The sequence below is a fragment of the Erythranthe guttata genome, chromosome 14, assembly GCF_056151865.1.
Source record: "Erythranthe guttata isolate IM_541 chromosome 14, IM_541, whole genome shotgun sequence".
In the NCBI taxonomy this organism is placed as follows: Eukaryota; Viridiplantae; Streptophyta; class Magnoliopsida; order Lamiales; family Phrymaceae; genus Erythranthe; species Erythranthe guttata.
In genome coordinates, this window is record NC_142546.1 from 263,966 (window position 1) to 279,256 (window position 15,291).

The following is a 15,291-nucleotide window of genomic DNA, read 5'->3' on the forward strand; positions in this document are numbered from 1 at the left end:
AAAGATCCACGTAAAGTAAGCGTAAAATCTACACTCAACAGCTATATAAGCCTCCAAGACATACAAGAACCATGCAAATTATTTGGAAGAAAAACCAACCACTTCATAGCATCGAAGGTTTGCTAAGACGTTCTGCGGAACAGGACCGTGCCATTGTTGCACTGTGTCATCGCTGTGTGTGCCAATATATACAGATCTGCTGTATAGATCTCAAGGGAGATCAACCGCGTCTGAAAGGAGTTCGAGGCACGCGGTGTGGAGCTGCTGTTGGAAGAGACATGGAGTTCAAGTTGTGTACAAAAACGGCATAAATAATTAAAGAGGGAGTCTTAATTATTTTAATAAGTCCTATTAATGTACACTGTAAATCTGAACTAGTGAAATCGTGTTTGCAGGTTCACGTGGATGTAAGGCACATTTGTGTTTGAACCACATTAAATTCTTGTGTTTGTTTACTCGCTTTCAGTAGTTTATAACTGTGTTGACACAAGAATTGTAGTTGTAACTACATACTGTTCCCACGACAACTGTTACAACTTAGATTAACAGATTTTCATAGACATTTAAAATCAATAGTATGTAAGGTACTATATATTCTAGAAACATAGAAATGTTTTATGGGGACAGCAACTTTGCAATGTGTTCTGCACACAACCATGAAACTCATATTCCGTACATAAAATAATGTAATATATATCAATGTCTATGTTAAATTGATAATTGTTTGCTGTCCGAATGGACAGGAGCATGGCCAAATTAATGTAACAACTCACAAAACGTTAAATACTGCTGCTGTGTGTAGGATCAAGTGACACATTTTCTAACCCCCATTTAATTTGTTTATTTTATTTTATTTTATTTGTCCTTTAAGTTAATTACATCAACATATAGTCGGTAATTTGATTGAACCCATCAAAACCCGAATGTTGGGTCACGGGTTTAATTGGGTCCGACCAGGTACATTTTTTTTTTACATTAAAATATAATATATAATATTATTTTTTATTTTTGCTTACAACTTCTGTGGATGGTTAATTAATAAAATCTGGGTGTATAATATGATAATTTATAATGAATATTTTCTTTTTAATTGACAATGTAAATCGCGTATAAATATTGAAATAAAATAAAGTTATAAAAAACTGATCAGTTGAACATGATTTTCAACGGTGACCGAATTGACTATTTGATTTTATATGTTCCGTTGGATTTAAAAAAAAAAACATTGATTTAGATATATAGTCTAAAGTACACACACTAGATAAACAAAAGAGACACGTGTACACTTCCCACACCTCGGAAAATATAAACCCGCACAAAATGTCAATAAAAGTACACGCACTATATGTATACAGTATACACACACCGATATATGCATATGACCAAACTTACTGGAATTGATATATATATATATATATCTTTTATGCCTCAAACAAAAACAAATAAAAAAATTTGTGGATATGTATATATATAGTAATATTAAAGAATAGTTTAATTATGATTATGGAGTATTAATAGGGGTTTATAGATTCTGGTTACTGCATGGGAGCAAGGGCTGATACGTGGCAAAATAAACTAGTGAAATCTGGTGCATCCACGACATTGCTATTTTTAAACTGAAAAAATGAGTATCTAAATTGCTGACATTTAATGAGGAATTGTATGTATATTATATATATATATTACATTCATAAAAGACACACACTTGACCTCTTAAGTAATAACTGATAAGACAGAAAGATGTGAATAAATGCCACTACAATTAATAATATCAGACCATTATTATTAGTGAACAATACGTACACAATTGCAACACCTTATATATATATATTATATGGTACTTCCCCATTTTTACCCACATGCATACATATTACAACTCATATATACATCTCTTTTCTTAATTACATTTTATACATATATCCTTCTTATATAAAACCTAGACTACTTACTACTCCTATAAGGTGGTGGTGGTGGTGGTGGCGTTGCTGCTCCGGCGAGTCTTATTATCGAGAAATGGGGAGAAGTCCGTGTTGCGAAAAAACGGGACTAAAGAAAGGGAGATGGACTGCAGAAGAAGATGAGAAACTTGTGAACTACATCAAGGCCAATGGAGATGGTTCATGGAGATCATTACCCAAGAATGCAGGTATAATTAAACACTAATTTCTTTCTTTCTTTTTTTAATAACAATTTTCTTAAATAATTTGTATTTATTAATTTTTATTGGTGGGAATTGAAATTAAAGGTTTGTTGAGGTGTGGAAAGAGTTGCAGACTAAGGTGGATAAACTACTTGAAAGAAGATGTCAAGAGAGGGAACTTCACTCTTGATGAAGAGGAGACCATTGTCAAATTGCACAAATCTTTGGGAAATAGGTTAGTAATTTTCCACTAAAAAAATGGTTATTATTTTTTATTTTTTATTTTTTATATTTTTCTAAATTTTTTTGGGTTGACTGGTTGGTCAGTAGCAACTATATTTTCTCAAGAAAGATATAGTTAAAATTGAATAAAGTGATAGAAGTAGCAAGTCTCACCAACCAGCTGGATATAACATACTACTAAAGGGGACGATTTGATAATATATAGAGTAAAAAGTCATTACACACCTATTGATAGGGACACCTAAATTTTATTTATTGCTAATTAATATCTACTCCAATAACCTTATATGACTTGTCGTACATTAAATCAATATTCGTGATAATTAAATCTCATGTTTCCTATACGTAATTTATTTATTTAATTTCATTATCAACACTAACTACTCTTTTTCCACATCAAAAAGAAAAAAAAAAAAAAGAAAGAAAAAAGAAAAAAGAGTGATGGTTTATTACTCAAATACATTAGAGGTGGCTAGTCCTACTCTTTCATTAATTACCATCCTCCGTATTAGTGGCGGAGCCAGCATACGCATACGAAAAGATCTATTATTTTTATTTTTTATTTTTTAATATTATTATTATTAATCATTATTATTATTATTGTTGTTAGCTCAGTAGTTTTGTACTATGTGACAAATATAATCGTATATAGTGTTTTTGTGTAACTAATTTAATTTAGTACTGAGGTTGGTCAACTATATATATTGTGATATATAGGTGGTCCGTAATAGCAAGCAATTTACCAGGAAGAACAGACAATGAGATAAAGAACTATTGGAATTCTCATTTAAGCAGAAGTATATACAGGTTCAGATCAATTAATGGTCATGATTCCACACTCTCTGCATCAGATATGATCAACATAGCCAAGAAACGAACCGGTCGGATTTGCCGAAAGAATGCCAAAAAATACCGCAATAGTAATAGTAACTCGCTTTCTGCATCGACAGAATCTGAGAACATTTCCAATAGTGTGGAGGTGGTGCACGACGAGGGTCCAGGGGATAAAGTATCCTCCGTGGACCACCAGCTGGACGACCCTAGTGAGAGAAACGACGGGCGAGAGAGTATAAATGGTTCGTTCTATAGCGACGATTTATTATTATTCACAGAGGAATGGGCTACTACTACTACCACTACTACTACTAATAATAATAATAATAATAATGCTGCAGCATTAATTGTTGCACCTACAGAAGAAGTAATAAGGGCAGAAAAGAGGGGACCAGTGGAGGTAGATGAAGACATATTAATGGAATGTGAGAACAATCTGCTAAATGATTGTGGGGCCCACCTCCTCTACGAATGCTCGACTTTTTCACCGATTGTTTCGAATTTTGCCGATGATTTTCTTCAATGGGATTATAACTGTGGAGGTGGAGAGCAACTACTTGATCTGTGGAATGAAGATGGAGATATGTTGATTTGGTCGTAGCTTGATTTGATCATTTCGTTTTCATCGAAAAACAAAATGAAAGAATACAAGATTTTAAGTAGAGGACTCATCATAATAAAACGATCTATGTATTTTGTATTTATTTGTCACTGCAAACATTTCGGACAACGTTTTAGTTAAATTAGTACTTCTGCTTCTTATGGTTTTTGCTCGATCGGGACCTTCCGACAGGTATGTTAGTTTGCGTTTGTTATCCAAGAGCAAGAAAATATATGCTATTTATCATTTCATAGACTATCATCGAACCCAAAAAAGAAAAAGAGAAAAGAAAATCGAGAAATGCACCGTGAAAAGAAAACGAATCTCTAAAAGCACCAAAATACCATCCATCAAAGAATCGAGAATTCGAGACTCAATTTTCAAATGCATCGATATCAAAATCAAGCCATTTTCCATATCGACCGCTCATATATCCTTACTCACTAGTACTTCATCAATCATCGAATCTCCAACAACACTCCGAACCAACTCGAGATTTCTTTGTAGACTTAATTCTTCAGCTAACCTATCCTTTCTTAATCTTCAGACACATCCAATTCAAACGTGTTTTATGTCATCCGTACGTTGATCTGCACACTGATTATTCATATATCAAGACTAATGCCCTTTCAATATTTAGCACCGCCACCGCTACCGGAGCACCCCCGCCGCCGGGAGAAGAATATATAATGTTTCTCAATCAAGATTGACTGTTACCAATTTCTGCTTGTTTCCTTTCGTTTCAATCATCTCTCTATAAAGACCTGTATTTTTGACTTGGTTGTAGGTCATGTTACAAGAAGCAGATGCAATTGTCACGATGGCTCCCACAAACACATCAACGTACGTTGTATTCCGAAAAAAAATTATATGTATAATCAGGATTCTAATAATTGAAAAAAAAAAAAAAAAAAAAAAACATAACCCGTAACCCCTCTAACCCTAATTATAATCAGCCTGATTTATTAAGATTTAAGACTTAAGAGTGTCACATATCAAAAAATTAGTAGAATCCAATTTATAGTGGAATCCGGTTTATATTACATATCGGCTGATTCGTTCAGAATTTAATCTCTTCCACCAATTCCATATAAAATAAATTCTAAAGTTTTGGGCCAGTAAATGAATTTTATTATTGGGCCCAAGCTTAATTAAATTTCGACGGCCCAACTCTTCAAAATGACCAAGACACTTAAAGTCCAATCCATAGTTAACCTTTTTAAATTTGGTTGTCCAGATTATTTCGTTTATTTGTGGAGGTCTACTCGTCCAGACTTAATTAACTTTCTCCTCTCAACAATACTTCTCGGTTTTGAATTTTTTGCCGCTTTTCTCTCCTCATTTGTTTCCTTCTCTATGAACGCTACTTCCGCTATCAACTTGTCTTTTTCCGACAACTCTTTATAGAGTCTTCGACGTCCATGGCTGACTTTGACTTAAGAGCAACTTTGTCGTCTCTTACTATTATTTTGTGCCTGTTTATACTGCATACCCTTAGAAAGAGGGATGAATGTAACACTTATCTATACGCATCTCTGAATTTTCTTCTTTTAAGTAATTGAGTGTCTGAGTGAGAGAAAACAGTGGTTTACTAAGTGTGAGAGTGTCCCTTTTGACTGGTTGACTGAGCATGCATGTGTTGGTGAGTCAAATCAATGTGATATATATTGTGGGAGATCGTTTCTGGGTTTTGTATGGTTGCGGCTTGGCATTGGATTTTTGATTGAAGTTGCCACCTACTTGGATTTCTAGACTGGACACTGAACAATAGGGGACCGAGCCCGTTTGGAAATTAACACTAAGATCAGTTCCATGTGTTGGAACTATACTGTTGTTTGTCTATATATCGAGCTCGAGTTTGCCAAACCCTACATTTATTTTTTCTGTTGACAGTTATCCATTTCTTGTGTCGTCTATCTGCTAGCCCATATATACATATGAATGGTTCGGATGCATGGACCACAATACACTGGACTACTTGTTACGAGTCCCAATGAATTCCGGCATTGCTGAGAGTAACTTGTTGTTGCTCCATAAGCAGAAAAATATGACCAGTCGGACACAATATATAGACTAATAGGCAGGCAATAGCTAGGCAAGATGTATACTATTATGGAGTTGGAATATAAGAAGCACTATTTACCCACTCTTTTCCCTCTCACGTGCATATGTTTGTTCATCATCTGACCTACTTTAATTTAATTCCTTTTTCTACTTATTATATGTAAAGTTTACATTTGGATTCAAATGATTTTTTTCACTATCAAGTAATTCATTACTTTCAATTTAACTATCGATCTTTTGAAAGAAATTTCTAGTTTCGTATTATTGAAATTCGCAGAAAAGTCATCAACAATCGAACAAAATGTGGCTCGATTGGTTTAATTTATTTAAATTAATTCTATACGTAGACGATAATCTTCTATATTCTACACAAGATTAATTAATGTTTTCTCGAGAGGACAACTCGTACAACCATGAAATGCATACCCCGCCCGCGCACAGTGCAATTATGCTTGAGATCAGTGAAGATTAGAAGCTAGATTACATGCACTAGCACACATTACACAGAATAACCGTGAATACAAGATTTTAAATACCCTTGAATACGAGATTTTACGAGGTTTGGTTCCCATGAGAAACTTACATATCCCCAATCTCTTTGTGTCTTTCACCCTAACCTTTACAATATGATTAGGATAATCCAGAAGATGGGATCACTTGCTAACAAAATAATATTTTTAATAACTAGCAATTAACAACAAAAAAAGTATTATTTCAATAAAATTCATTCAACTTAATATTTCACTTGCTATAGAAGTTTGTGGACTATTCTTTTAAAAATATTATCACTATCTCTTACCCTTATTTTCATTCTTGTGACGGAGTATATCTTACTTATAGTTATTAATAAGGGAAAATTACAATTTTCATCCCTGAAGTTTGCAATTTCACATTTGGACCCAGGGGCGGATTTAGAAGCATCAAGTATGAATATGAACCACCCGAAACAATTGAAAGAAGTTTGTCTTCGTGGTAAAGTTGTCCGAGTGGTTAGATGAGGTCTTGAGTTCGATTCTTTGGTTGAAAATTAAGTATTGTTTATTTTTTTGTCTCAATTTCTTTTGAGCCCCATCTCCAGTAAACACATTATATTATATCTATATTACTATTTAGTCCACCTAAAATCCAAAATATACAAAAAAAATCATATTTTTTTAGCCCCTATCCCCAAAAACACATTATATATATATATATATATATATATATATATATATATATATATATATATATATATATATATATATATATATATATATATATATATATATATATATATATATATATATATATATATATATATATTATTTATCCACTCAAAATTCAAAATATACAAAAAAATCCTAAATTTTTGTTCAATTCTTTTTTCCCCTTCTTCTAATTTATCCAACAAAAAAAAGTTCATTTTTTTTTTCGGGGACGCTACCCCTGAACGCCCGAAAATTTAACCCCACTGTGCAGTAAATTAAATTTTTGAACTCGCCACAGCCGGCATACCCTGAATTTTCATAATGGATCCGCCACTGTTGGACCTCCATGTTCACAAAAAACACACGTGGTCTCTCATATTTCAATTGTTTAACATTTTTGGTATTTTCCGTCAATCTACCATTACTCCGTTAGTTAGTGCAGTGGTGGGAACATGCTTCATTCAATTAATACTAACAGAAAATTGACGGAAATGACCAAAATTGTTAAAATATTAAAACATGAGGGACCAAATGTGAAAACGGTACAAACTTCAGGGATGAAAATTGTATTTTCCGTTATTAATAATATCTATAGATAAATTACAAATATCCACTTTTAGAGAGAGAGAGAGAGAGAGAGAGACAATATACACCCAAAATACATGCACACTGTGCACATAAACACACTTTTCACAGTTGACAGTTGACGTACTAAAACTAGCGAAATCTAATGCATCCACGACATTGCATTGCCACATGATTTACTGGCGTGATATATAATAATAAAGTACTATCGTCAGTTGCTCTCACTAATTAATGAAGAATAATTAGTTTATTTAATTCATATATATTAATCTCACATAATTAATGAAGATCGATGGTAATTAACACACTGCAATAATTTCACACCATTACTGAACAAGACAATTGCACCAACTTAAATGGTTCTTCCTCATTACCACATGCATACATACGTACATACATACATACATATAACTCACATGCATATATATATATATCTCTCTCTTATATTTATGTATATATAAACCCTAGCTAGAGTACTAGTCTATTATAAGAGTGGTCTGTCGATCGAGTTTGTCTTAGCGTATACATGTAGAGAGAGATATGGGGAGAAGTCCGTGTTGCGAAAAAACGGGACTAAAGAAAGGGAAATGGACTGCAGAAGAAGATGAGAAACTTATCAACTACATCAAGGCCAATGGAGATGGTTCTTGGAGATCCTTACCCAAGAATGCAGGTATTAATATACCCTAATTTTTTTCATAAATAATTTTTTATTTATTATTTATAATTTTTTTTGGGAAATGAAAGGTTTGTTGAGGTGTGGAAAGAGTTGCAGACTAAGATGGATAAACTACTTGAAAGAAGATGTGAAGAGAGGGAACTTCACTGTTGACGAAGAGGAGACCATTGTCAAATTGCACAAAACTTTGGGAAATAGGTTAGTTTTTCGAACTCATGAATATAGTTACGATGGGTACGTAATGAAAAATATAGTTGATGGGGACGACTTGGAAAATCTGAAATGTTAAATGTCGTTTTGATTTTACTAATACCGTCTTGATTTCAATTGTAATTTTGACCCTCTTCTATTCTGATTTTGGCAAGATATAACACACAAACAGTAGCTTTCTGATCCAATTTGAATCAGCTTAGATTGAATGTTTCGTGACAAAGTTATACATAAATTAATTACATATTGAATATTAATTCAAAACATCAAAGGCGTGGACAATAATACTCGTTGATTCATACGTACCGTTCTCAGTTTTCAACGTGTCTTCAAATCTTGGTTTATTCAAATTAGTTTAAAAACTTAACTAAAAAACCCTACAGATTACGTGTTTTGAGTTTACTAAATTCAAACTCCAAAATAGTTAAAATCACCTTTAAAATCGAAACGGTATTATTAAAACTTACGAGATGTGTGCCACGCCCATCCGTCCGATAATAGAGTAGTGAGAAGTCATAATGACTCCATAATGGAATTGCACCTAGAGATAGGGACAGAGACATGTAATATCTACTTCAACCTATTGACTTGTCGTACATAAATTGAATATTCGAGTAAATATTAGGTCTCCTGTACGTAATTAATTAATTTATTTCACCATGAACACTCTTTTTCACAAAATAAGTGATGGTTTATTTCTCAACTACATTTGAGGTGGTTAGTACTCCTACTATTATTTAAATTAAATAACTATATTTTATTATATAGATAAATAATAATATTATCTTCTTATTTGATTATTTGTGGTCTCTCCATAATTTTTTTTAACTGTTATGAATATAAATTGAATTAAATAATCCGAATTAAGTAGAATTTCATAAATCAAATATATATATATATATATTTTTTTTTTTTTTTACTGAGATTGCTTTTATTTATAGGTGGTCCATAATAGCAAGCAATTTACCAGGAAGAACAGACAATGAAATAAAAAATTATTGGAACTCTCATTTAAGCAGAAGTATTTACAGGTTCAGATCCATTAACGGTGAGTCCACACTCTCTGCATCAGATATGATCAACATGGCTAACACGTCCAAGAAACGAGCCGGTCGAATTAGCCGGAAAAATGCGAAAAAATACAACCATGGTAATAATAACTCGCATTCTGCGTCAACAAAAACTGAAAATAGTCCCACGAGTGTGGAGGTGGGGGTGGTGGTGCACGACGAAGGTCCGGGGGAAAATTTATCGGTGGACCACCAGCTGGACGACCCTAGTGAGAGAAACGACGAACAAGAAAATTTGAATGTTTCGTTCTTTAGTGGTGATTTATTATTCACAGACGAATGGGCTAATGCTGCATTAATGGTTGCACCTACAGAAGAAATAGAGGGACCAATGGAGGTAGATGAAGACGTATTAATGGAATGTGAGAACAATCTGGTAAATACCGATTGTGGGGCCCACCTCTATGAATACGCGAACTTTTCACCGATTGTTTCCAATTTCACGGATGATTTTCTTCAATGGGATTATAACTGTGGAGGTGTAGAGCAGATTGATCTGTGGAGTGAAGATGGAGATATTTTGATTTGGTCGTAGCTTGGAGAAGAAGATCAAGAATCGGGGATGATAAGTTATCTGCATAAACAGTTAAACTTTCACTTCGTTTTCATCGGGAGAAGACAACGGAAGAAACTAGATTTATCATAATAAAATATCTACGTATTTATATTTATTTGTCACTTCAATCTTCATACATTTCAGGAATTAATGTAATTCTAGACAATATTTTAGTTAAATGCAGTTCTGCTTTTTATGGTTTTAGCTCGGAACCTGTCGACATGTTCTTTTACGTTTATTTTCCAAGAGCATGAAAATATATCCTATTTATCATTTCACATATTACGAATCCGAAAAAAACACAGAGAAAAAAAATCGAGAAATGCGTCATAAAAGAAAACGAATCTCTAAAAACAATTAAAATGAATAACTTACAATCGAGGTTAAGTATAATGATTTCAGTTTTAAGCTGGCATTAAAGCACCAAAATATCATCCAGCACTTCATCCATCAAGGAATTGAGAATTCGGGACTCGATCTGAACCCCGATTTCAAATCCTTCGATATCAAAATCGAGCCATTTTCCATATCGACTGCTCATATCCTTATCCACTAGTTCATCAATCATCGAATCTCCAACTGCACTCCAACTCGAGATTTCTTTGTACACTTCTTCAGCTAATCTATCCTTTCTTCTTACAACCGATAAACCCTTGGCATATAATTTCAATCCTCCATTAACGTACTGTCTGAACCTCAAATCCAAGCATTCGCTCACACAGTCGAAAAGAACTCTCTGGTTGGTTCTAGAAAGTTGTGAACTTTCTAGTTTCTCGAAAAGACGAGGGCTTATTATCTCACGAGTTCTTCCCAAAGCGTAATCTTTAAACATGATTTCGATATTGCATAGTATTCTCTTCACATAGTCAAGTTCCCACCTTTTGGAATTTCCAGAATCGGACAAGATTAGGACAGTTGATGAAGCTGAGTCTGACAGATCCGCATCTTTAAGGAACGTCTTTAAGGAGCACGTATTATTATCGAGCAAATCTTGTGTTTGAATTGATGAACACTGCTTGTTACCTGAAATGCAAAGCAAAAAAACTCAGTTCAGTTTTCAGTTCTGATAAAAAAGAGTAAAAAAGGCAAAACACAATTTTTTTCACCTCCTATGCTATTAAAGTCTCCAGTCTCTGAAGAATTCCAACTGTTTGCGAAAGAGGAATACTCGAGAACCGAAATTGGACTTGGAAGCCGATAGTCGATTAAGTTTTTGGCTTGAGATGCGTTGCTCTCACTTGTGCTCATTTCCTCTAGTACTCCCTGCATATTATAATTTTTTACATGTTTAGCTTTTTAAACACATAATAGCAAAATATATCGAATTTTACTATCTTTTTTGCTTTTAAACAGCACATAACAAAGTTATATTAATGCCCACATTTACTTTCTTGTCGATTTCTTTAGCATTTTTTTAGAACTCTGGGAGATTTTTCTCTGGCCCATGTGCAAATTCTATCCTTAAAATTATAGAAATGTAAATTTTGGAATCTTTATCAGAACATTTTGCATAGTCAACCAGTTACGTCGATCGAGCATCACCAGATTTCAAGTTTGTTTACGAATTAAGGCTACAGATAATCTTTTATCGAAAGATATATCATAAAGAAAACAGCAGAAATAATATTATAACTACCTGATAATCTGTGTGCATTCCATCTTTGGCTTTATTCCCATCTTGCACGACTGATTTCTCTTGAGCAAACTCTACCTTACGAGCCAATTCTTGTAGTTTCTGCTCTAAAAGAGTGCTTAATGCATCACCTCCCCTCACATTACTATTTCCAATGTAAGAAAATTTTGAGTTCAATTGTGACCTTTTACAGATTGTTCCGTTTTCCCCAGCTTCTGTTGACCTTCCGGAACCTGTCATCGGAGAAGTGAAAGTAAACGAAATCACTTCAGTTCCCATTTTCCCACAATTTTGCTCCCAAGAACTCGCCTTATCCATAATAGCACTCGATTGAACGTCTTTCGAATTTTCATCTATCTGATTTTTTTCACAGTGGTAATTCCCATCTACAGACCGTTTCTTGGAAGTAATCTTTTCCGATCTAGACAAAGAAAATCCTTCATTTTTTTCTTCCTTAACCTCCGAGCTCAACTTTCTTGAACCAGCTTTACTCGTACATGAAATTTTACTGGAATTCCGTTTCCTTGTAGAAGAAGGTTCTCCACCGAGTATTTTGCCACCTTTCTTCGCAGGCAATTTCCCTCTCTCGACAATGCAATTCTGCTTCTGATTGTTCTGTCGGAGCACACTCGAACTATTCTGAACAGATGGTTTCTTCACCATATTATTCCGAGCCGTTGACTGTTGTTGACTTTTAAATACATGATTCGGACTTATCTCACACGGTTCCTTCGAAGGCAATTTCCCTCTATCCACATTTAGCCCTTCTCTTTTCTGAACATTCACCTTTGCTTGTAATGCAAGCGAAATCGATTTCCCTTTATTTCTCTTAGAAACAGAAGATTCTTCCGAATCCACCGATTCATTCAAGCTTCTATTCATATATTGTTCACCTTTTCTTTGAGAGCCGCCTTCGAAGATCTTTAACGGCTTTTGGGATGCTTGTACCTTCTCTTTCAAATCTCGTACCTTTAGAGGAACCGAAGAAGAAGAAGACCCAAACAGAGGCAGCTTCGTTTTAGTACTCGAGCGCGGCCCACCTCGCTCAATTATTCTCGCAGCAGCTTCCATTATCTGAGCAGCATCTTTAGAAGGGATAAAGTTGGTGTTTTTAATCGGAGATAGAAGTTTGTGATGAGTGAGTGAAATCGATTTAGCTGATTTAGGTGGGAAATTTTCGGTTTGGAACTTCTCGAGTGGCTTTTGTTGGATTATCTTCCTCGAATTTAGCAGCTCCAAATCGTTTCTGAGAGGTACTTTCTGCAAATTACCGGAGTGCATAATTTGATCTTGAAAATATTCGCGGCTTTTATTTCGGTAATAAGCCTCTTGCAGAGACTGAGAATCAAAAAGTGGAGTTGAATATTGTTCGGACATGTTCGATTTTGGCAAGGATTCTAATCCCATTAGTCTTGCAACTACACCGGGGGCTTTTGTGGCATAAAAATCTTCATCGGTTACTGAAGAAGCACAACTATTATAACCGCTACTTCCTCTAATACTCGATCCACCTCCAATTTCATCCACATCCTTCAAGAAATATTAAAATGAATATTTTGGTTTATAAAAAAATAAAATTAAATTTCTGTTTTTTTCGTTCCTATTAATTCTTACCATATGAAGCCTGGTCATCGGCGAATTTCCCTCACATCTTTTCTTCTGTTTGGTTAGCTCTACATTAACCAGAAAAAAAAAAGTAATTATTTATATAAAATATATAAAAGAAAACTGCATACACATGAAGTTTAGTGATATACCTGGTACATCTGATTTGCTCGAAAATAACTTCTTGCGAGATTTTGCATTCCAATCGAACATTTGGAGTAAGCCACCGACATAATTTCCACCTTTGGAGCCTTGCTTCTCGATCCCCATACTAACGAATTAAATACAAAGAGGTAATTTCAAATTTGACTACTCAATTTTTCATCGAGGAATAATGCTCCGAGAAACGAAAGATCTAACTCCGACACATTGTGAAAGCTACACTGCAAAATTCCAATCAAATCTTAGACCGGAAAATTACTTACAATGTGTGCGTGCTCTCTGTTAAATAAATCGTATCAGTATAACAATCACAGGCATTCTTTAAGGGACGATGTAATCGAAGTACGGTAAGCACACACGAAGATAGGTTGAACCGGAATCGGATGACTAAAATCGCATTATTCGGTCATTCAAAACCAGCTGTTTGACCTCGAAAAAATTATACGAAAACAGCTGGAGTTTGATTACATGAATTAAATGTTAAAAGGGGATTTTTTCCATTTACAAGTTTATATAGTAAGAAAAGAAAAAGGAAAATAAATTATTCAAACTCAACTATTTTTTTCCCCCAATCCTCACCTGGAACACTTCATCTGCGTTTTTCAACACCAAACTTCATTTCATTCAATTTTTTTCAATGCCGAATCAAATCAAATCAAACCAAACTCATCTATGATCACAAGTATGAAACCCTAGCGAACAGAAAATTAATTTAGGATAAATCCGAGGATCATCATAAAACACAAAAGTAAAAAAAAAACAAAGTGAAATTAAGAAAACTCACACAACAACAGTAGTCCACTTGGAATCAAGAATTCTGAGCTTCTCTCTGTAGCAAAGATGCAAACTTTATCTCAGAATTGAGGGGATTTTTTAGAGAGAGAAAATGGAAGAAGTTGATGAGAGAGAAAGTGAGAGTTAGAGCTGTCATGGAAGATTGCTCAGGAGTAGAACAGTTTAAGCAATAAATGAGGGAGGCAGTGGAATTTTTATTTATTTAATTTAATTTTTTTGGTGATTTTGAAAAATAATGGAAGAGAGACAAAAAATATATATTACATATATATATTTCACTTTCAAAAGAAATTAAATATGTTTTGGAAAGTGAAATTAAATAATAATTGTTGCTCCAGAAAAGGTTAAAACTTTGTAACGTCTCTTTAGAGAGAGGTTTTTTGGATTTCAAATTCCAAATAGGAATTGATGGACCCACTTCTCGAGCTGGGGAGTGATTGTCTGTGTCGCGGTGTATGGTATGATTCTTTTGAAAGAGGTGGAGCGTCTATTAAATATGGAATCAGTTGACTCAAAAAGTTTCAAATTTTACTTTATTTATTTTTTTAATTTTTTTATTACTATTTCATAACTTTAAGAATTCGAAAAAAAGAAAAAATCTCCTGGGTGGACTTTATTGCCTTACACGAGAGAAGCATGTAAAAAAATAAATGAAAAATCTCAATATTTGGCTTTTTCCTCGTTTTATTTATTCTAATATTTCATAAATATCGGCATTTTTGTGATTATTTTCGTAACTTAACAGATCAGAATTCGGAATCACATATATATTCCAATTCAAAAAACTAAAAGTCGGAATTCATATTGAAAAATGTTGTTCCGAAATCGAAAATTTTTGGACTGAAATAGGCGGAAATCGAAAATTACGTTCCAATTTCTACCACTACTTATACTCAAAATGTGTACAATAGAATATTTGGACGAATT

At 33.9% G+C, this 15,291-nt stretch overlaps 2 protein-coding genes across 15 annotated transcripts; one reads left to right on the top strand and one right to left on the bottom strand.

Moving 5' to 3' along the window:
- Positions 1–1,675: 1,675 nt before the first annotated feature.
- On the top strand, positions 1,676–10,373 carry MYB111 (myb domain protein 111). 4 transcript variants are annotated; one of them, XM_012985043.2, is made up of 4 exons: positions 1,866–2,146; positions 2,246–2,375; positions 3,101–3,459; positions 3,559–3,975. In XM_012985043.2, exons 1-4 carry the CDS (start codon positions 2,014–2,016, stop codon positions 3,816–3,818), a joined length of 882 nt encoding a protein of 293 aa, XP_012840497.2. In that variant the 5' UTR covers positions 1,866–2,013; the 3' UTR covers positions 3,819–3,975. The 4 variants fall into 4 exon arrangements, with proteins under 4 accessions (XP_088670529.1, XP_012840497.2, XP_088670530.1 ...); XM_088814403.1 differs by having other exon boundaries at positions 1,676–2,146; positions 3,101–3,975; XM_088814404.1 differs by lacking the exons at positions 3,101–3,459; positions 3,559–3,975 and adding an exon at positions 9,485–10,148.
- LOC105960839 (uncharacterized) lies at positions 9,527–14,723 on the bottom strand. 11 transcript variants are annotated; one of them, XM_088814393.1, is made up of 8 exons: positions 14,354–14,652; positions 14,149–14,261; positions 13,560–13,678; positions 13,417–13,475; positions 11,806–13,332; positions 11,276–11,432; positions 10,545–11,192; positions 9,527–10,187 (listed from the first exon to the last, which is right to left on the bottom strand). In XM_088814393.1, exons 2-7 carry the CDS (start codon positions 14,160–14,162, stop codon positions 10,585–10,587), a joined length of 2,484 nt encoding a protein of 827 aa, XP_088670519.1. In that variant the 5' UTR covers positions 14,163–14,261; positions 14,354–14,652; the 3' UTR covers positions 9,527–10,187; positions 10,545–10,584. The 11 variants fall into 11 exon arrangements, with proteins under 11 accessions (XP_088670519.1, XP_088670523.1, XP_088670525.1 ...); XM_088814397.1 differs by having other exon boundaries at positions 13,560–13,790; positions 14,354–14,647; XM_088814399.1 differs by having other exon boundaries at positions 13,560–13,785; positions 14,354–14,500.
- Between the last annotated feature and the right edge of the window lie 568 nt (positions 14,724–15,291).

Excerpts from the sequence above, each read along its gene's own strand:
- MYB111 (XM_088814403.1), top strand. The coding sequence starts at position 2,014 with ATGGGGAGAAGTCCGTGTTGCGAAAAAACGGGACTAAAGAAAGGGAGA. Across the intron at positions 2,147-2,245 it reads ATCATTACCCAAGAATGCAG|GTTTGTTGAGGTGTGGAAAG; the intron begins GTATAATTAAAC and ends TTGAAATTAAAG. Across the intron at positions 2,376-3,100 it reads CACAAATCTTTGGGAAATAG|GTGGTCCGTAATAGCAAGCA; the intron begins GTTAGTAATTTT and ends TGTGATATATAG.
- LOC105960839 (XM_088814393.1), bottom strand. Across the intron at positions 13,476-13,559 it reads GAGCAAATCAGATGTACCAG|AGCTAACCAAACAGAAGAAA; the intron begins GTATATCACTAA and ends TGGTTAATGTAG. Across the intron at positions 13,333-13,416 it reads CGATGACCAGGCTTCATATG|GATGTGGATGAAATTGGAGG; the intron begins GTAAGAATTAAT and ends TATTTCTTGAAG.